Genomic DNA, 23229 nt, shown 5'->3' with positions numbered 1-23229 from the left:
CAATGCTGAACAATTTGAAGTGGTATACCTTGTCATATATTTGCAATCCTCACCTGAATTTCGGGGAAAAATGAAATTTTTCAATTTTTGAGGGATCATGACTATTATAGATGACTGATTAAGAAAAGTAAACATGTATTTGTAGACTACTACCATACAGTTATTACATGAAAAAATTTCAAGCTTCTGGGATGGGTCAATAAAAATATATGGGATCTCAAAGTTGGGTCTTCCTGCAAAACCAATTTTTTTTTCTGGATTTCAACTGATCAGGTCATAAAATTTAAAAGAGAGGTATACTCAGTTCTATGTTTGTTTCTTACAGAGCAGTTATAGAAGAATAATCTCTGAAAATTTCAAGGCTCTAGCATAAATATTTAAAAAGTTGTGGGAGTTTAAAAGTAGCCGTTCATTTTGTGATGTTCACAACGACCATTCAAATAGGGCCACAACCACATTTTCAACCCTCAATATCTCGAAGTTGACCGCATCTATCTACCTAAAATTTTACGCAGCTTCATTTTGATACCTGGGAACTATTTTATGAACGTTTAAAGTAAATCTGAGGGGGTCAACTGGGAACATTTTCTTAAATTTTGTGATTTCAGATGGAATGACTCAATACCAAGTCTCATCCTTCCCCTCTCCCCACCTCTCCAATTACCCTCGTGCCCCTTGGCCGGACCTGCTCTCATCGTCTCCCCTTCCTCTTACCCCTCACTCCTAAAGCAACCTTCACACTGTTCCGCTTCCAAGCTTCCCCCTCACCTTTCTCAAAAACTTCCTCCTCACCCTTCTCCCTCAAATCTCCATCCTCACGTCCCCTTTTCAAAGTTGCCCCCCGTCACAATCACAAAGCTGCCTCCTTTCCTGCCCTGTCTCTTCCATCTCATCGCTCCACCTCCTCCAATCTTCAACTTCCCTCTGCCACCTCTCATATTACTCCCCACTGTACCGCAACCCATCATCACCAAGCCTTTCCTCCTCCTCCTCATCATCATCCAGCCCTCTCCTCTCCACAGCTCCTCTGCAATCCCCCACACTCTTTCAACAACTCTCCTTACCTCCCCACCTCCTACCCCATCCTACCCTCCACCTCCCCTCCCTCTTCCTCAACAATGTGGACTTCACTCAAACCTGGCATCTTTCCATACAGGTCGCCACTTCCAAACCAGACATAATCTGCTTTGCAGAAACTTTCCTCCTTCAAGGCGTCTCTGACTCTCTCGTACCTCTACCTGGTTAATCCCTCCTCCGGTAAGACAGACCTGAGCCTCGTCCTGGTGGAGGAGTTGCTCTCTTCATCATAAACTCTATTCCTCACTCTCCATGCACTTCCCTCACTACTCCACACCCACAGGAATACCTCTCGCTACGGCTTCCCCTCCACTCCCATCACATGTTTATATGAGTGTTGTACCATCCACCAAACAGTGATGACTCCATTTACACCTCACTCACCAAAAACATGGACCAACTTCAATCCTCTTATCCCAACTCTCTCTTCCCAACATGTGGTGACTTCAGTTGTCATCGTCAAGAAAAATTAATCTGAAGCTTCGACAACTATGACTCCCCAACAACTCAAAATCCTCATGCTAAATGCTCACCCTCAAATGTGTGCTGGTCAATGACCAGGAGGCTGTGCACTTCGACCTCATCCCCATAAGAGCCTTCATGCTGCGTGCTGCTGCTTGAGAACAGTTTACTACTGCTCACACTAGTTGACAATGCCTGCAAAATAAGACAATTAAAGAATAAAGAATGAAAATTGACAAAATTCAAATTCAAATTGTGAAAAAAAAATACTACACATGTCCAGGATATCACTTTACATTAAAACAACAGCATCAGACTCACAGTAATCATATTGTTACGAATCTGGAAGCCTTTTGCACACAAACAGACAGCAGTCCCCGTAGCTTAGTTATTTCGATAAGTATGTGTTTATAGTTAGAATCCCACCTTCTGTCTAATGGGAATTTCGTGTGTGCTTCGAGTTATTTTTTTAGTTAGGTTTTTACAACAACGACAACAACACCACCTTCCCTCACTTGACCCAGTCGCCATTGCCCACGTGTTTTTGGCTGAGGCAGTGGGCGGAGCCTTCGTCGCTTCGGGTCGAGGCTCCGCTCCAAGGAAGGGCATGGACTGCTTCCTCCAGCCAATGAGTGAAGGGCGAGCACCACATGTGCGCCTCAGCCAATCGGGAGGCTGACCACGAGTCGTCCGACAACCCCTCGTCCAATCAGGAGGCGAGGGGCGAGAAAAGAAACCCCTCCGACCTCAAGAGAGAGAAAGACGAGAGGACGACAGACAGGAGTGATCGAGGCGACTGCCTCGCGTCTGCAGTCTTGGTGGCAATTGTGGCGCAGTCTGTGGTCGTGGTTGAGCGGTTTGCAGTCTTGGTGGTGATTGCGGTGCGGTCTGTGGTCGTGGTTGAGCGGTCTGCAGTCTTGGTGCTCACAAGGTCATGGGTTCGAGTCCCACCGTGGTGGTTCGGGTCAGTGTCACCGCACGAGGCGGGACAGGTACCCCGGCCCGGCTCTACCGACCAAAGACCCATGGGTCCAGTTTCTCGTGTGTGTGTGTGTGTGTGTGTGTGTGTGTGTGTGCGTGTGTGTGCGTGTGTGTGCGTGTGTGTGCGTGTGTGTGCGTGTGTGTGCGTGTGTGTGCGTGTGTGTGCGTGTGTGTGCGTGTGTGTGTGTGCGTGCCCCGTCTAAGTAGAATAGTTAAGTGCCTTGTTACCTTCGCAAACTTTGTTGCGAAGGTTATGTTTTGATCGCTGTGTATTTATTTATTTATTTGTGAATATGTGTGTTTGTTTGTTTTTTGCATAACTCCAAAAGTATTGAACTGAATCGTAGCAAATTTGGTGGGATGATTGGTTATTATCCAAGGACCATTTGATTAGATTTTGGGAGCGATCGGGTCAAAGGTCAAGGTCATGAAAAGGTCAAAATCGTCTTTTTACCATAGCGCGGTCAGTTTGTATCCAATTTGCATGCAACTAATGCCAAAATGTTCAGAATTCAATGCCCCATCTTGTGATATGTGACATGACACAATGACGTAATAACCCTTATTAGCGGTTGGGAGTCAAAGGTCAGGGGGGGGGTCACGACATTGCAAAATGTGCGGTTTTAGTCATAACACGGTCAATTCTTATCCGATTTGCATGAAACCAACACCAAAATGTTGACTGTTCTGTTCCCCACACACTAATACCAATTACAAAATTAAGAGTACAAAGGTCAAGGTCATGAAAAGGTCAAAATCGTCATTTTTCCATAGTGCGGTCGATTTATATCCAATTTGCATGCAACCAATGCCAAAATGTTGTGAATTCAATGCCCAATCTTGTGATATATGAAATGACACAATGACATCATTACCTTTGTTAGCGGTTTGGGTCAAAGGTCAGGGGGGTCAACGACCTTTATTATCATAACGCGGTCAATTCTTATACAATTTGCATTCAAGTAGATTCAAAATGTTTAGAATTCAATTCCCTATCCTGTGATGTGTAATATTTGACAATGACTTTATTGGGGAGTTTAAAGCATTGGGGGGGGGGGGGTGTCACTGAACTTATTTCTTATAATGTGACCAGTTGTCATCAGATTGACTTGACACTGACACCCAAAAAGATCAGGGAGTTCATACAGAAATTGCACAATGTACGTGAATTTGGTCACGTACAATTTGGTCACGTTCGTGCCGTAAAACTTCAAGTCAAACAGCAGGAAATTTAATGTTTTTAAACCATCATAACACATATGAGATGGGAGATGTGGTATGGGATTAAATACCCTCACACTCAAAGGTTTCTGGGAGGGGGGGGGAAATGTAGCGTTAGCGAAGGTATGCGCTCTACTGAGTGCCCGTTCTAGTTCATTGTACATTACATTTCTTTATTCGTGATAACTCTGCTCTGTGTCTCCCTTCCTGATTATTATTTGTAATAAACCCCTGTAAAATGTACCAGCTTGTTTTCTGTGCTTTCCTTCATTGGCCTCGCAAGGTGCGTATTGAGAATTAGTGAAGCTGTTCGTGCCGCAAATTGTTCATTTGGTCTGGCGCGGCTTTGGTAACTTTCGCTCGGTTACGCGGGATCAGAGTCGGTGATAGCGACTCGATTCGGACAAAGTCGGCCGAGGGTGTGGTTTCCCCGGTAGTTGGACGGCGTGAGTACTGAGGTAAATTGGAATTAGACAAGTGGACCCTACTTCACGCCATCGAAATATTGGCGACCATGGCCCTCTAAGTGACCCGTGACCTTTCGGAGTTGTCCGAGTGTCACGACCTAAATTCCGGGTGTTCGGTGGGAGACGGCTCTACTGCTCCCCCTGGTGGTCGTTTTGTCGCCACCAAGCCTCGGCCCACAACAATATGACAGTTGAGAAAAAAAAATACTTGCCCCAATGACTCCAAAATATACCGTGTCATGTTCAAAGTAAAGACAACATTTTATGAAAGGTATTTTAGAGATCAAAATAGATTAAAAAGTGTGTCGCAAGCACAATCTTGAACCAGGCCACTGCAGGCCTGAAACGAGTGAGGGTCAGCAACCTGGGTGCTTGCGCTGGGCCGCAGCAGAGCAAAGCCTTCCCCCTGCTCCATGAGTTCTGCACGACAGCTCAGCACTCCAAAGCACTGAGACTGTTCTTGATAGCAGATCCGTCTAAGGGGCAGAGTGGATAAAATGTAAATGTGCAAACAGCATCTAATAACCAATTTGCATAGAGCAGACAAAATCAAACTTCAGAGCAAAAATGAATGATTTAACCCCAACACATGGTGTGTGATATGTGCTTGAAATTTTGGCTTCACATTTTCAAAATAAGTGAGAAAGATTACGAAGAAACAAACCGTTGAATGATTATGTGAAAGTTAATAATTTCAGAAAGGCAGGGAAGACCACATCAACAGAGTGCAGTGGTTCACCATGCAGCAGTTTATCAATAATCACAAGAGATGTTAAACTTTCCCATCTCTGGTGTCGAGTTGAAGAATACAAAATTCTCCTAACGTATTATACTGGAGATTCAATGGTTCAATGGCAAGCTCACCAGGACAGGATTGTTGTGGAAGTGAGTCAACAATGTCATCATGCACTGTTGGTTGGCAGTTCAGAATGTTGTTGGAATGGCATTCTGCCCTGATGGGCGGAGCATGTCTGTATGCAAGAAGTCGAGTTGCCATCTTCTATGAGGACAGGTGCTGTAATCCTGGATATGGGGCCCACAGACGGCTTGAAAGGCTTGGTAGAAAGCCTTCATGTTATGCCTGTCAACATCTTCCTAAAACCCCTGCAGCAATGTTTTTCCATCATTGGTGCTTGATCTCTTTTAGTTAGTGCTGCAGTGTTTCTTGACTTGGTCTTTAAGAGCAGCCAGATCAATCTTCATAAGAGGTTTTAGTCTGCGTCTGGGCAGTTTGGGTATGAACTGCTGGGACATGATGCTTCTTACCAGCCAATGGTTGGATCAGCATTCGGAAACTCTGAGACAGTGGATGATGCCACACATCCTTGATGTCCCTTTGCCGTACAATGATATAATCCAGCATATGCCAATGCTTTAGATCTATGGTGCATCCATGTTATTTTGATTTTGATGGCTTGTTGAAGGACTGTTTTTGCGATGGTGAAGTCATAATCACTGCACTTAAAAAGTAGTTGGCTGTTGGAATTGTCCCTTCCAACGCAATGACCCAGTACACCCCTCAAGGCAATCCCTGCCATGACCTCCCCGAACATGACTGCTGGTGGTTGGCATGGTCATCTTGGGTTTCCCACCCAAACGTGTGCTGAGTGACCTGGTGTTACCCCCAAAATGAACACAACCCAGGCAAAAAAACCATTTATTTCCTGGAGTAATTCTCTGCAGACTACTGTAGTATATGGGAGTACAACCGTCATATACTATAGTTCTAACTGGACATTTTTGCCTGGGAAAAGACACAGAGTACAAATGCTAGAACATTAAAAAAGGGATGAAGGGTTGGCGGTTTTTAAACACACACACATTAGGAAAGCTGGTTGACGTCTTTCTGCACATAAAACGATGCATATCTAACATCACGAGTACAGTACCTCACACTTATTCCATTACGTTTACGAAGGGAAATAACTAAACTATTCTATGCAATGTTAGCTGCAACACATCATTTCCACAATATAAATATATAAACGCTTCGTGAATTTCTTTCCTCTGTCATGCAGGAAGTGAAGACACGTTCACGGAAGTGACGTCACATTCGTCACTTAAAGGGAGCACAAAAAATATCAGTGTTCGGGCCATTCACCATTTTGTTTCCACTAAGCAAAGGAGAATTTATGCCGTCCAAAACTTTTACTCCACGCATCTGAATTTGGGTCGATTGCATGACCATTCCGGATGTTTTCACAACTATAAGACAAGAGGTGAGATGCTAGTAATTTTTATACATTAGTAAAAAAAAAAAAAATAGCAAAAATAATTTGTAAAAATGAGATGCATTCAAAATGTTTTATTTGCTATTTGATATCAATGATAATGAACATATTTCTGAAATAATCATACTTTTCTTTGTGAAATAAAAGTAAATCCACAAGCCTGAGAGTTATATACTTTAACAACTGTGCTGTGATGGTGGTGATGGGGGAGATGCTCTTGACCGCATCATTTTTGACAGGCTTTACACTCGTATACAACACATACATTCATGTATATTAGAGAATGTAGGTAAAAAACCTTCCCCAGGCTCAGATGTCAGAGTTCAGATCACCAGCATGGCAACAAAGATTACAACATTATACACCCCCACATCACAAGAAAAGGGGTAAAATAAGTGACTGAACTCGGCTATAAAAATGAAAAAGTGCTCCGAGCAGAATCTGCAAAGAAAATTGGTGACGATAATAAACTGCTTAAGCATTCCCTTTCAGCAGCAAATGCAACCTTACAGAATTTTATATTACATTCTGTGGAAGTACCCATGTCTTGTGCATAGATAATCTCTTCCAAACAAAGACAAGAAAGCTTTGTAAAGCGTGTCGTCTTTTCACAGATGACTGGCCAAAATGGAAACGATGTTTTAAACGAGAACGGCACTCGGTAGAGCGCATGCCTCCACCAGGCTGAACAGTTTACGTTTTGTATCCAACTGATAAGCCAGATCTGCATCCGAGCCTGAACCAAAACCGAATCAGCTTGTTCTCATCACCTACCCAACTTATCTCCCGAGTTCTGTCATAACTTGAGCATAACTTTTTGAAGCATCATGCTATAATATCGTTTTTGGCCCCATCTCTCAATGGTGAAGAAACGCTTTAAAAAAAAATTCACATGTGGATCCAGATCCAGATCTTCACCAAAGTCGAATCAATTTGTCCTCGTCAAGCACCCAACCTGTCCCCCAATTTTAATCCCAATCATTCCATAACGTTTTGCGATATTGTGTTAAATATTGTTTTTGGCTGAACCGCTCAATGATGAAGATTCACTTAAAAATTGCAGTAAACAAATCGAGATCGAGATCGAGATCTTCACCAAAATCTAATCAATTCGTCCTCGTCACACACCAAACCTGTACACTGAATTTCGCCCTAATCTGTCAATAACTTTTTGAGATATCTTGCTCACAATTTCAAATGAGGAGTATGTAAAAGTGAAAAATGTGACAATGATCAGATCTAGCAATCACAGATTTTTAAAATGTGCCTCGTTTCAGATTAAAATTACCATCACCAAACAAGCAATTGAGAAAAGCAAGAAGGTCGAGTCAAAAGATACATAGCATCCACATCGGTTAAATGTGAAAGAAAAAGAAAGATATGCAAAACTGGAACTCACTTGGGAGATTCTCCAAGTGGCACTGTACGGATATGAAGTTTCTGAATTTCATCTATTGTGCCGATGGTTAGTGTGCTGTTGTTCGCCAAGGCCAGGCTGTGAGAAGCAAGAACAGTTTGTTAAGTTAATGTCTCAAACTACCATGACACAATGCAAAATCATAAATCCTGGAAAAAATAAAAAATAAAAATCAGTGCAAGGTAGGTTTACAGTTGGTCTGTTCATATTCCTAAAGCTGCCCCCATAAAGTACCTGTCAGGATACCCCTCCGAGTTGAGGGGACACATGTAGTTGACCTCTTTCAGATTGACATTCGAGAACACAAGCTTGTGGTTACTGCTGTAGATGACCGTGGGCCGATCCGAACAAGCAAACACATTTGTGGTGGAAAGTGACTTGAAGGTCCGCAACACTGTTGGTTGCGTGCCAAGCGTAACTTTCTTCCGATCACTCAGAAATCCTGGACACCACAAAATAGTGTTTAGCATATGTTCCTGCGACAATATGAGAGGGCCACACCTATATATTCAGACCTGACGCCATGAAATGAGTAGGATATCAGTGTTTTTCAGTACATGCAAAAAAATGTGACTTGTGGTAAGGAATGGCCATTTTCAGGTTTTTGCAGTTTTAGATCGTTAAAATTCCGATACTTTGTCTGTGCAAGTTTTATATGCCACACAAATTAATCAACATCAATTTTGGTGCGATCGACGGAGGGGAACGGCGAAAAGTCTACCTGATGATCGCATTTCACTTCAGTTCAGACATTCGACATCCGCTTGTAAATTTTGCAGGAAGTCATTAACAGGAATTCCATGCATTCCCGTGGATATTGATCAGTTAAGCCAAAAGTATTGCGAGATAGCAGTGTAAGTAAATTAAACTTGTTGCTTGGGATCACATCAACATTCCTGAACAGAGATTGCCAACTTTGCATCAACAGCGATGTAGTGCCAAACCTCATTGTCGTCAATTTCTAATGCTGCTGCATGAGGGTTGGAAGGGGCTTTTCTCTCATGAATAAGCTTACAAATTTCTAATAGGGATGGTGTGACTTGATTGCCAACTGCTTTGTTGAATCCTTGTCAGCTGACAAAAGGATATGTGATGAAAGTGACAATGATGACATTTTTAATCTCCCTCATGTTGACTGTGAAAAATGTGATACTGCCAATACAAATAAAACTGGATCTGCGAAGGACAACAACAGTGGAGAAAATGATTGAGTGTTGTACTTGAGTCAGGAAGTAACATGTTTTAGGAATTGTCCACCTCTCAATCAATAAAAAACAATTTGGAGGATACTGAAATTTCATTTTATTAAATTAGAACGCACTCAGTAGCGTGCATATCTCTGTCAGGCTGAACAGTTTGTTTTGTTTCCCACTGATAGGCCGGATATGAATATGTACCTCAACCAAAATAGAATCAACGTGTGCTTGTCACCTCCCCAATTCATCCATGGAGTTTTGTCTGAAGCCATCCACAACTTTTTGAAATATCATGCTACACATTGCCTATAGAAAGTCTACACCCACTGTCAAAATTTTCACCATTTGTTGCCTTCTAGCCTGGAATTAAACTGCATTGAATCAGACTTTTTCCACCTTTATCTACACATTATAACCCACAACTTCCAAATGAAAAACAAATTCTACAAATTTCAGAAAATTAATTAAAAAATACAAAACTAGACTATCTTGGTTGGATAAGTGTCCACCCCCAAAGGTTAATACTTGGTGTAAGCACCTTTGACAGCAATTACAGCTGTGAGTCTGTTGGGTTAGGTCTCCACCAACTTTTCACACCTTGATTGGGCAGTATTTTCCCATCTTCTGTACAAAACTGTTCAGGCTCAGTCAAGTTGCATGGGGAGTGTTTATGGACAGCAATCTTCAAGTCATGCCACAGATTTTTTAAAATTAGATTTAGGTCGGGTCTCTGACTGGGCCACTCAAGGACATTTACATTTTTTTCCTTCGCCACTCCAGTGTAACTTTGGCTGTGTGGTTTGGGTTGTTGTCATGCTGAAAGGTGAACTTCTGTCTCAATTTCAGCTTTCTTCCAGAAGGCAGCAGGTTTTCCTCCAGGATTTTCTGTATTTTGCTTCATCCATTTTCCCTTCTATCCTGACAAGTGCCCCAATCTCTGCTGATGAGAAACATCCCGTCGATATTAATTTTTTTTTGACATCGATATACCTGTGAGGTCATACCGGTATATCGATATTATTAAAATAAAATAAAAATTAGATGATTATTTTTTTCTTTTTCGCAGGTTCCAAAAATACATAATTGTCCAATGGTCCATTACGTATTCATGTATGACGTACACATACATCATTGACACATAGTAATTTTTCAAAGTACTTCCACACAGGGCTTCCTCCCTCCCCTACCCCCCAATGATGAGAATGGTTATTTTACTTCCAACTTCAACTTGGATGAAAAATGATTTGTTTGAGCGAGATCAGTGCTGATAATTGGCAATGGTCAGAATCCATTGCCATAACTGTATGACTATTACAGAACGCTGTACCAGTATCACCTTCATACCGGCATTGCAGATCATCGACTCGACACAGGATTTCTAAAGCACACTCGATTCATCTATCTATAATTCCAGCAATCTCTGTCTGTCTGTCTGTCTGTATGTATGTATGCGGCCACCATTTCTCGACGACCGCCAGTCCGATCTGATTGAAACTTGCCAGGAATATTGCAGGGGACACGCGGATGTGCCTTTTCAAGGTTTGATATTAATCGGACAAGCGGTTCCCAGGTTACGGCCATTTATCTGTCAACCAACGACAAGACACGGTGCTATGACATCACGAATGACGTCACAATCAATGTTTATTATTATTATTTTTTTTGCACGATTGACGTCACAATTCTTCTTCTTTGTTTGGTATGACGTCACAATCGACGCTGCGGACCTGAGTATACGCCTTTTCAAGATTTGATATCGTTCTTCATCCGTTTCAGCTGTTTCACAAGTGTTTCCCAAGGTTTGAAAGCTGTTTTTTCCCAAGGTTTGAATTAATTGTTGTGCTTGGTAGACATTTGTGAATACATTTGGCGAGAGGGGGGGGCGAGAGAGGCGGGGGCGGGAGAGGCGGGGGCGGGAGAGGCGGGGGCGGGAGAGGAGGGGCGGGAGAGGAGGGGCGGGAGAGGAGGGGCGGGAGAGGAGGGGCGGGAGAGGGGGCGGGAGAGGGGGGCGAGAGAGGGGGCGAGAGAGGGGGGCGAGAGAGGGGGCGAGAGAGGGGGGCGAGAGAGGGGGCGAGAGAGGGGGCGAGAGAGAGGGGGCGAGAGAGGGGGCGAGAGAGGGGGCGAGAGAGGGGGCGAGAGAGGGGGCGAGAGAGGGGGGCGAGAGAGGGGGCGAGAGAGGGGCGAGAGAGGGGGGCGAGAGAGGGGGCGAGAGAGGGGGGCGAGAGAGGGGGGCGAGAGAGGGGGCGAGAGAGGGGGCGAGAGAGGGGGCGAGAGAGGGGGCGAGAGAGGGGGGCGAGAGAGGGGGGCGAGAGAGGGGGGCGAGAGAGGGGGCGAGAGAGGGGGGCGAGAGAGGGGGCGAGAGAGGGGGCGAGAGAGGGGGCGAGAGAGGGGGGCGAGAGAGGGGGGCGAGAGAGGGGGCGAGAGAGGGGGCGAGAGAGGGGGCGAGAGAGGGGGCGAGAGAGGGGGCGAGAGAGGGGAGAGAGAGTGGGAGAGAGAGGGGGAGAGAGATGGGGAGAGAGATGGGGAGAGAGAGGGAGAGAGAGGGGGAGAGAGAGGGGAGAGAGTGGGGGAGAGAGTGGGAGAGAGAGTGGGAGAGAGAGAGGGGGCGAGAGAGGGGGGCGAGAGAGGGGGCGAGAGATGGGGGCCAGAGAGGGGGGCCAGAGAGGGGGCCAGAGAGGGGGGCCAGAGAGGGGGCCAGAGAGGGGGGCCAGAGAGGGGGGCCAGAGAGGGGGGCCAGAGAGGGGGCCAGAGAGGGGGCCAGAGAGGGGGGCCAGAGGGGGGCAGAGGGGGGCGTGAGAAAGAGGGGGGCGAGAGAGAGGGGGGCGAGAGAGAGGGGGCGTCAATTATTCTTCTTCGTTTGATATGACGTCACAATTGATGCTGGAGACCTGAGTATGTTTCCCAGGTGTTTCCCAAGTTATGGCCATTTATGATCCGGTTGGTCCGATCTAATTGAAACAATGCCCCAATTCAGTCGTCGTTTACGAGAGCGAAGAAAAGGAAGCTGCACATACTGGCACGTACCTACGGGCATGCACCTACGGGCATGCACCTACGGGCCCGCACTAGTACAAATAATAACCAATTGGCAATTGCTTTAAAACCAGCCATGAGGGCAAAGAAAAACACGTTGCTCATGTGGGTGCTTGGATGCTGAGGATTAAAAGTTAAAACATATTGTACTTACTTCCTGTTACGTCTTGACATCATACGTTTCACTGTTCCTGATCCATGTTTAGCTGAGACGCCGAGTGAATCAAAGCTTTAGATACCGAGTGTACGGTATCTCAAGCTGGTAAACACCTATCTTCGATTTGTTGGTGATGTAAACTTTTTTTGGTTTTTTCATACCGTTTTTTTTTGGAATACCGGCATGTTCAGAATTCCAATACCGGTATATCGATATATCGCCGGACCCGACGTACAGGTCAGACTTGTGGAGTGCTTGGGATATTGTTGTCACATGCACACAGTTGACCAGTCTTTGCCATAAAGACCTGTAGCTTTTTCAAACTTGCTCGTGGCCTCTTGGTGGCCTCTCTGATCAGTCTCTTCCTAACTTGGTCATCCAGTTTGGAGAGACAGCCTGACCTCGGCAGGGTTTTGGTGGTACCATATGCCTTCCACTTCTTAATGATTGTCTTGACTGTGCTCTAGATTTTTATACACATCCGCTGACCTGTGCCTTTCCACAACTTTATCCCAGAGGTCTTTTTGAACCTCCTTGGTGCTCATGGTCGAGTCTTTGCTGTGAAATGTACCACCCAGCAGAGGAAACCTACAGGAACAGCTGATTTTATTCTCAAATAATCAAAATCGCAACAATTTAGCACAAGTGGAGGCCAATTAACTTGGTGTGCGATTTTGAACGTGATTGGTTACACCTGAGCTAATTAGGGTATCCAGTTTATCAACTGGATACCCTATTATTTTTCTTCTGTTTATTTATTATTATTTATTCTTTTTCTTTTTCCGCCGGCATTTTGCACCCTTTTTCGCTTTAAAAATCATTTTCTCTGGGACACTAAGACCGATCGACACGAAATTTCCACCATAGTATGTATCTTTTTTGATAGCACAATCACGTTATAATTATGACATCATTGGTCACGTGGTGCGGTCGCCATCTTGAAAAAAGCGATAAACTTTGGACATCTGTATCTCGGAAACCGTGCAATGGAAAATTTTTTCGTTTGATACATTTTACGAAGCTCCCTATGGGGAACACGTGTGATTTTTCGTGACATCATAGGTGAAGCGATATACCGGTGAAAATTTGTCAAGTAGAACGCCGTATGGGAAAAATCTGAAAAATTTTGAGCATCATCTACGCCTAAAATCACCGACGAAAATGTTTTTCTTGACATCATCGATGACGTAATTCGGCCGCCATCTTGTTTTTTAGTGTTTTTTTAAAAAAATCTTCTCCAGAAGGGCTGGACAGATTGAGGCGAAACTTTACAGGTACATTCCCCAAGAGGTCCTTTCTCAAGTTTGTTAATTTCTTGTTGACAGGTCACATGGTTTGGCGGCCATCTTGAAAAAACCCTAAAACCTTCAAACATCTTCTTCTCCAGAAGCGCTGGTCCAATGAAGGCGAGATTTCAGAACTATTATTCGTGACATGTATGCGATGCAAGTTTGTTAATTTTGAAGTGATAGGTCACATGATTTGGCCGCCATGTTGGATTTAAGAAAAATATTAAATAATGTTTTCTCTGGAATTTCATAAGCCATCGAAGCGAAAATTTGCAAGTGCCTTCCTCTCTCATGTCTGCATACAAGGTAAAATATTTTTACTTACCTCAGATGTCACATGGTTTGGCGGCCATCTTGGATAGAAAAATAGACATCCGATTTACAGGAAACTTCACACACTTGTTCGGGTCGACGATGGAAAGCAGAATTTAAATTTATGATATCATAGGTCACAAGGTTCGGCAGCCATCTTGGATTGAAAATGAATAAATTTTAAAAACCTTCTTCTCCAGAAGGGCAAGACAGATTAACACAAAACTTGATAGATATATTCCCCATGAGGTCCTTTCTCAAGTTTGTTAAGTTCTTCTTGATCGGTCATATGGTTTGGCAGCCATCTTGAAAAAACCCAAAAACCTTCAAACATCTTCTTCTCCAGAAGCGCTGGTCCAATGAAGGGGAGATTTCAGAACTATATTCGGGACAGGAAGGCGATATAAGTTTGTTAATTTCGAATTGATAAGTCACATGGTTTGGCTGCCATCTTGGATTTAAGAAAAATATTAAATAATGTTTTTTCTGGAACCGCTTAACCTAACGAATCGAAAATTTGTAATTATCATCTACCATCGTGCATGCACGCATGGTAAAAATTATGACATCACACGTCACATGGTTTGGCGGCCATCTTGGATAGAAAAACGCACCTTTACCGATTAACACGAAACTTCACATACGTGTTCCAATGCCCAGTTGGAAGCAGAATATAAATTTCTGATGTCATAGTTCACATGGTTCGTCAGCCATCTTGGATTGAAAAACAATATATTTAAACGTTTTTTTCTCTGAAACGGCTAAAAAGATCCAGATGAAACTCCACCACTACGACCGCCTCTCCATGACGAATAAAAACTTCTAACCCTCTTTTGAGGTACGACGCAACGTTTGGCAGCCATAGTGGATTGAAGGAAAAATATTAATTAATGTTTACTCTGGAACTACTGCATCAATAAATGTGAAACATCAACTTTATGGTGGAACACTCATGCTGAATTTGAAATTTCAACGGGATTGGGCCCAGGGTTTGGCAGCCATGTTGGTTTTAAGAAAAATATTAAATAATGTTTTCTCTGGAACTGCTTAACCTGGAGAAGTGAAAATTTGCAGTTATCATCCACCACCGTGTTTGCACACGTGGTGCAAATTATGACATCACAAGTCACATGGTTTGGCCGCGGTCTTGGATTGAAGGATAAATATTAATTAATGTTTACTCTGGAACCGCTGCCTCGATATATGCTAAACTTCACATTTATAATTCAGGTGACATGCGAAACAAAAGTTTAAAATTTCAACCTGATCGGTCATGCGGTTTGGGAGCCAGAATTATTTAATTATTTGAATCTGGAAGCCAGTAATAACAAAATTGAATGCTTTGTGCTGCCCGGTTCATAGCTCTTCAGTCTCACGCCATATCGAAGCAGGCCTCTGTTTGTATCATTCTTAAATAATATTTTTTTCTGGAAGCACTTTCCCGATGAATGCGAAATTTTGCGACCGTCATCTGCAGAAAGTCCCATGTTGTATCAAAGGCGGACGGACTGGGTACCCGGTCATCACTGCCAGCAGTTATAAAGTGGCAGTTCTAGTTTACAATTGCTATTATAAGAAGGGTGGGGGAGGGACACTTATCCAACTAATTAGGGCTTCAAGCCAAATGGCTGAAGCCCTATTGAATTCGTTAGTATTATTATTATTAAAGGCGTTTTTATGTTCTACTGACCGATTTTGTGGCGGATCTGGAGGGAAAACTGTTGGATGAAATTCAACGAAACTTAACACCATAATAACTCTCCACCTGAAGTTTATACTATGAAATATTTGATGACGTAGGTCACGTGGTATGGCGGCCAGATTGGATTTTCTACAAAACCTAAAAACATCTTCTTCTCCAGAACAGATAACACGACAGCCTCAAACTTTTGCACACATTTGCATTGTTCCATGGGAATGTTAAGTTGTTAATTTGGTCGAAATCGTTACATAATTCATATGATTTAAAATGATGCCGATTCACCTCATTAAATATGCAAAATATGCTAATGAGAGTTGAAAAAATTTAATGACAAATTTAGATAGCACATAAACAGGGGACTCCCAATATATTTATACTATGTCTGTATTTGACCCAGTGAGTCCCCAGCACCCCTCAAAGTTGAAAATCACCCATTTTTGACATGTCATAAAATGAAAACAACACTTGGATGAAATTCAATGAAACTTAAACACGTAATAACTCTCCACCTGAAGTTTATACATTGAAAATTTTGATGACGTTGGTCACGTGGTATGGCGGCCATATTGGATTTTCTCTAAAACCTAAAAACATCTTCTCCAGAACGCATAACCCAACAGCCTCAAGCTTTTGCACACATTTGCATTGTTCCATGGGAATGTTAAGTTGTTAATTTGGTCGAAATCGTTACATAATTCATATGATTTAAAATTATGCCGATTCGCCTCATTAAATATGCAAAATAAGCAAATGAGAGTTGAAAAAAAATCGAATGACGGATTTAGATAGGCCTTAAAGAGGGGACTCCAAATATGTTTACATTATGTCTGTATTTTACCCCAGTGAGGCCCCAGAGCCCCCCAAAGTTTAAAATCACCCATTTTTGAAATGCCGTTAAATGAAAACAATGGTTGGATGAAATTCAATGAAACTTATCCATTTAATAACTCTCCACCTGAAGTTTATACTTTGAAAATTTTGATGACGTAGGTCACGTGGTATGGCGGCCATATTGGATTTTCTCTAAAACCTATAAACATCTTCTCCAGAATGCATAAGCCAACAGCCTCAAGCTTTTGCACACATTTGCGATGTTCCATGTGAATATCAAGTTGTTAATTTGGTCAAAATCGTCACCAAATTTATATGATTAAAATTATGCCGATTCGCCTCATTGAATATGCAAAATAAGCAAATGAAAGTTGAAAAAAAATCGAATGACGGATTTAGATAGGCCTTAAAGAGGGGACTCCAAATATGTTTACATTATGTCTGTATTTTACCCCAGTGAGGCCCCAGAGCCCCCCCCCCCCAAGTTTAAAATCACCCATTTTTGAAATGTCGTTAAATGAAAACAATGATTGGATGAAATTCAATGAAACTTATCCATTTAATAACTCTCCACCTGAAGTTTATACTTTGAAAATTTTGATGACGTAGGTCACGTGGTATGACGGCCATATTGGATTTTCTCCAAAATCTAAAAACATCTTCTCCAGAAAGGATAACCCGACAGCCTCAATCTTTTGCACACATTTCCAACGTTCCATGGGAATGTTAAGTTGTTAATTTGGTCGAACTCGTTACATAATTAATATGATTAAAATGATGCCGATTCGCCTCATTAAATATGCCAAATATGCAAATGAGAGTTGAAAAATTTTAATGACAGATTTAGATAGTTCATAAACAGGGGACTCCAAATATGTGTATACGATGTCTGTATTTGACCCAGTGAGGCCCCAGAGCCCCGCAAAGTTTAAAATCACTCATTTTCGACATGTAAAATGAAACCGAAAGAAGATAGAGCTATAGTGACTGCACATTCTGGAAGATCGTTTAACCTCCTACAATTTGGCCATTTACATTTATATGCAAATGTGTAGTTATTGGACTTTTTTCAGGACTTGAAACTTTGTCCAGCTTCGATTTGTTCAATGTGAACTTTCTTTCTTTATCATGTATTGCTATCGGCTTTACAATCCTTCATTGATATAACATGAGGGACACCGTAGCGAGACCCCATTGCAGACTCAGTGCAAATTAAAGTCCTTTGACGTCGGATGCACGGGTTGAAGCCCGGGATTACTGGTTTACCAGTTTTAATTAGTTTTGTATTTATAATTAATATTCTGAAATTTGTAGAATTTGTTTTTCACTTGTAAGTTGTGGGTTACAATGTGTAAATAAAGGTGGAAAAAGTCTGATTTAATTCCAGGCTTTAAGGCAACAAAAGGTGAACATTTTGAAAGGGGGTGTAGACTTTCAAATATATCGTTTCTGGCTCTATCTCTTAATAGTGAAGAATCGCTTGAAAAACTCTAGTGTCTGGATCCAGATCTGGATCTTCACCAACATCTAATCAATTTGTCGTCACACACCTAACCTGTCAACCAAATTTGGTCCAAATCCATCAATAACTTTGAGATATCCTGTTCAGACAGACAGAGACAGACAGATAGGGGTGAAAACATAACATTCATCCATCTTTGGTGGCGGAGGTAACAACGTGAAGGTATGCCATACTCTTCACACAACATCGGAGTGTTCATTACAACTCATGAATATTGTTTCCAAGGAACTAAACTTCGACAGGTGATCACTCTATCGTAGGGTGTTATAGGTCAGGGCAGGGATTTGGAATCTGGCCAAAGTGCCGACACAATAGATAAAAGACACACGCAGCTTGGGATGTTTACTGTAGACTAATAAAAGCACAGGACACCCAGTTCAAATTCCTTCTGTTGGATGGCACACTAATGGATTTAACGCCTGGCATGAGAAACAAAGGGGTGACATTTCATAGTTTGATGGAGAATAAAGTTCAGATGAGACAGCTCACAGGTAGTGTACTCATCTTTGAGCTATCTTGTCAGCCCTCATTTTAAACCTGAGAATTAAAAATGCAGGCAATGATGGAAACGCCTGTGCTTCACACAGTTCACACCAATGTGTGTTTGCTTTGTTGGTGAATATCATGTTAATATGCTAAATGCCTGTATGTATGTACGTGTGTGTATTTACATACGTATATTATGCATCCATCCATCCATCCATCCATCCATTGGGGCCATACTCTGTGCAGAGCGTTGGTGCTGCCTAAGCAGTCTCCTTTGGCTATTGGACACAATCCTGGTTGGGTCACCACTCCAACACAGGATACCAGCAAGCTGGCACTCATTTTGCCAACCTCGGAAGGATGACAGGCAGAGTCAACCCCACCTGGTATGAATTCAACAGCCAAGGGGCTTGGGCTCCGCGGGTCCTGACTGAGTCCCATTGGCACTGAATTAACACCAGGGGGTTGATTCAGCCTGTCATCCTTCTGAGGTCAGTGAAATGAGCACCAGTATACTGGTAATTGGGGCACTGCATCAGCGGCATAGTCACGTCCCTAACCAATGAAGCAACCAGCAGCCAAAAAGGCAGCACACGATGGGAACAGCCAAAGGGGATTTGAACTCAGGATGCTAGGATCACAAGCCCACCACCTTATCCATTAAGACAACAGGCATATACGTACATCATATTTAAAAAACACCATTTTAAGACTTCTACCACCAAGTGGTATATCGAATTTAAACCAATAATGCAATGGGTGATAAAGATAAATTAGCTGTAATAATGAATTTTAACGATCAATGCAGTGACTTTTCAGACATATATTCAAGATAAACACGAAGACACGTACCTGTGTCAACGTTGAGGGTGAAGTAGAAAAGGGCACCATCACCGAGCGCGCACAGTAAGTATGGGGAACCCTCAAATGTGGTGATGAGAATGGAGCGAGGGATGATCTCTGGAAATGCATGATCACTGCATTAATGTTCCTTTGATCAGTTTATGGATCCAACTGACTTTTCATGGTAAATACAGTTGGGTTTTCTATGAAGTAATATATTTGGAATTAGAAAGGTACTTGCGAGTACGTATAATGATGTAAAGATAAACTGATATACCGGCAGCCCAGAGGGTTTTGATCATACGAACAAGGTACCAATATCTGAGTACAGGGGGTTTTAGGGAGTAACCCGGCAAATGCAGATGTGGATTTCTGCCAGGCACCACCCACTGCGTGTGGCCCCTGGGGATCCTCAAAGTGGCCCTTAAAATGGGCTCGATCAAACATTGGAGGTACCAGTTAAAACCAGGTTTAAATGAACAAGTACATCCCCCAGAGTGTAGAATGGACCATGCAAGAAAAATTGTCCGCTGCATAAGGGTCGCCAGAAGCCCAAAAAGGGTCCAAACATTTGGGCTCGATCAAACATTGGAGGTACCAGTTAAAACCAGGTTTAAATGAACAAGTACATCCCCCAGAGTGTAGAATGGCCCATGCAAGAAAGTTTGTCCAGTGCATAAGGGTCGGCAGAAGCCCCTTTTGAAGAATTTGAGCTGGATCAAACATTGGAGGTACCAGATAAAACCAGGTTTAAATGAACAAGAACATCCCCCAGAGTGTAGAATGGCCCATGCAAGAAACTTTGTCCGCTGCATAAGGGTCGCCAGAAGCCCCTTAAGTTGGCCCTTTCGAAGAATTTGAGCTATATCAAACATTGGAGGTACCAGATAAAACCTAGTTTAAATGAACTAGGACATAACCCAGAGTGGAGAATGACCCATGCAAGAAACTGAGTCTGCTGCATTGACCCTACCAGAAACCCCTTAAGTTGGCCCTTTCGAAGAACTTGAGAAAGATCAAACATTGGCGGGACCACTTAAAACCAGGTTTAAATGAACAAGTACGCTCCACCGAGTAAAGAATGCCGCATGTCACACAAATTGTCCACTGCGTTGGCCCAACCAGACACCCCAAATGTTGGCCTTTCGGAGACTATGTGGAGGTCAAATGTAAAGGCCCTGAACTGTATTCTAGGTTGGTAAAAATGACAAAACCCCTACCTTTTTAGGTCATCTCTACCTTGATGACCTCATAAAGCCGGACCAAATGTCCGTCTGTACGTCAACAATTTTTCTTTCCGATCTTGATGAAACTTAGTATGTGGATAGAGGTCGATGAGTGTTGCACAACGATATAACTTTTGTCCGGGTTCAAGGTCAGGGACGAGGTCACGAGGTCACGTAAGTTATAAAAATCGCCATTTTCAAAACCTATCTAGTCTGCCATTCTACAAGATATTCGGCAACTGTTTATTGATTATGAGAGTAAAAAATATTATCTTGTATCTGACCGGACAGATTTTTGAATTTCCTTCCCGTTTGATCGTCACATGATCTGGAAGATGGCCAAAAACGCCGATGCGATTCGCAAAGAAGGAAGGAAGGAAAAAAGAAATATAAATATAAAACACATTTTTAGCCTTTTATATTTATACATTTTCCACCGAAGGTGCAAAAGTTTCAAAACCCGAAATGTAAACGGCGGCATTTATTTTCAAAATATCATTTCGTGCGCGTGCGCCAAAATGCCGAGTCATCTTTAACCAAACTGCGTAGTAGAACTGCGCAGTAGTCCGGTCATGGTGTCTGAGCAGTGGCAGCGTGGTTCAGATTGACTGTGGTTTCTGGAGTGAAGGTGATTGTTAAGAAGTATGTCGGCGGTATAAATTCGAGTGACTGTATTGGTGATTTAATCACGCAACATCTTGACAACGAATATTCTCGCCGAACGATTACATCAATTCAGTGCATCAGCAGGGATAATTCGCAGGCTCCTCTCGATCATGCCGATATCTAACATAATCACCGGCGGACATAGGGCTGCAGGCTGTGGGGAGACGCCACGGATCCCGGATGAGGGGATAAGTGATAAATTATGCTGCATGCTTCGGGCTTTCTGATTAATATATCAATGAGTACATTCCACAATTAATGAATTAACAATTAATGAATCTGGCATAAAAAATGTTTTTTTCATACCTAACATGTTACTTTGTGCAGTGTCACGAAACTTCTGTGGAATTAATAATTAATGAATTTGCTGGCTCTTACGATTTTTCAAACCTCAATATCTCTATAAATACTTGATCAATTTTCATTCTGAAAGTTGCATTATAATCAGTGAAGAAAAATCTACAGGATTGTCATAATCTCAGAGAGCTAAGCCTATTTTTTCGTTTTTTTTTCTACAACCGGAAGTGAAATGTCCCCAGAGAGTGGACGGACCGGAAAACCACGTATTGCACTTACTGGTGATTCTGATGTGTTAATCCGGGTACTAAATAAACAATACATATTTATTATGTCATTAGTAGTATTATCCGAGTGCATCTCTGTGAACTATTTCAATCGAAACGGTTAGTTTGGACTGTTTCACGGTAACCTGAACTGAACCTTGAGAACTTGTGGTATTATAGAGATGACCGTCACCCCCACACGGGGGTAATTTTTTATTGTATTCTTTATTGTAATAAAAATGCACATGCAAAAGGTTAACCTTTATGTATGCTAGGGAGCCAGACGAGTACCACAAAAGCCTCGTAGCATGGTGGATTAGTTGGTTGACCCACAATCCAGAGGTCCGGGTTCAAATCCCAGCGGTGTCAATCAGGGTTTTCGCTTTGTAACTCGAAAATAAGCGGAGGTGTGTCCTTGGGCAAGGGACTTTACTTCACACTGCCTCTCCCCACCCAGAGACAGTGAAAGTATCTCGATGTAATGAATGCTCAGCACCAGTGCTGAAATCGGCAGCAGGGCTGAATGCACCCTTGAGGGGCTGAGATGGTATTGGGAATGAACAGGTCCTGCCAGGGGTAATGATGATGATGATGTAAAGTGCGCTGAGACACATGTGTAGTGCGCTATATAAGAAATCACATTATTATTGTTATTATTACAAAAGGATTTTCTTTGGTGGATCTACTTTAAGACAAAGTTAGAAGACTGGGTGAAAAGACAAGAAAATTGGAACTGCTGCATCTTTCAGAGAAGCTCAAAAGGTGCAGAACCAGGAATGGGAAGTGGGCACTACTGAGCTACTTGTTCTTGTACCTACATGGCTTGAAGACAAATCGACGGACTCATACCAGGACAGGAGACATCTGGTTAAGGTACAATTAGACCATGGTTAGATTTCACATTCCGACTCTGCATCTTTAACTTGAGACAAGGTTTTAAAACTCAACTCAAGGCTAAATAAGCTCTTTCATTTGAGCCAAAGTTCACGGACAATACCACCATGACCAATACCACCATTAAACACAGGATGCTCATATCTCTGTTTCACTCTTTGAGTCATCACTCCAAGATAGTTCGGAACTTGAATAATCAGTGTCGTCAAACTCGGTGGCAAGATCTGGCTGGTCACTTTCAGGATCCACGGAACTCTCATCCTCCACTTCCTCTTCCTCAAGAAAATAATTTGGCACGGCAGGTCCGGAGAACCAGTCAGGAGCATAGTATCCATACTTTTCTTTCCAACCGTAGTTCAGAGGATCCAAACCTTGTCCTGGATGTGCCGAGTCAGCATTGCCCCACACGATGGTAATGAAGTGCGCCCGTCGAGTCTTATGGTTAAGAGTCCGCGCAAGGTGGAAGAAGTGCGCAGTCAACCTTCTTGACATTGGCCATGGGGTTTTCCTGAAAATAAAAGATAGACGATAAAAGATATGTTTTTATTAAAGTCACCTCATTAAAGTCAGCTGTGACTATTTGTAGAAAGTGTTAACTGGTAGGCCTACTTTATCGATTTAAGGCCTTTTTTGTATCTAGTCAATCTATTGAA

At 42.7% G+C, this 23229-nt stretch overlaps 1 protein-coding gene across 3 annotated transcripts in view; it reads right to left on the bottom strand.

Annotated features, from left to right (window-relative positions):
- Window positions 1-23229, bottom strand: part of DDB1 (damage specific DNA binding protein 1) — a 162026-nt gene that overhangs the window by 54361 nt on the left and 84436 nt on the right. For all 3 annotated transcript variants that reach the window (XM_085894874.1, XM_085894868.1, XM_085894883.1), the window contains exons 15-19: window positions 19237-19344; window positions 8091-8298; window positions 7839-7934; window positions 4573-4684; window positions 1611-1734 (exon numbers count right to left, since the gene is read on the bottom strand). In XM_085894874.1, the coding sequence (XP_085751000.1) occupies window positions 1611-1734; window positions 4573-4684; window positions 7839-7934; window positions 8091-8298; window positions 19237-19344 (648 nt within the window). The remainder of the gene's footprint in view (window positions 1-1610; window positions 1735-4572; window positions 4685-7838; window positions 7935-8090; window positions 8299-19236; window positions 19345-23229) is intronic.

The sequence above is a fragment of the Eptatretus burgeri genome, chromosome 1 (assembly GCF_056783735.1).
Source record: "Eptatretus burgeri isolate ZD-2024b chromosome 1, Ebu_testis_v1, whole genome shotgun sequence".
Taxonomy (NCBI): domain Eukaryota; kingdom Metazoa; phylum Chordata; class Myxini; order Myxiniformes; family Myxinidae; genus Eptatretus; species Eptatretus burgeri.
The sequence above is the reverse complement of the archived record's forward strand: the minus strand, read 5'-3'. Positions and strand labels throughout refer to the sequence as shown.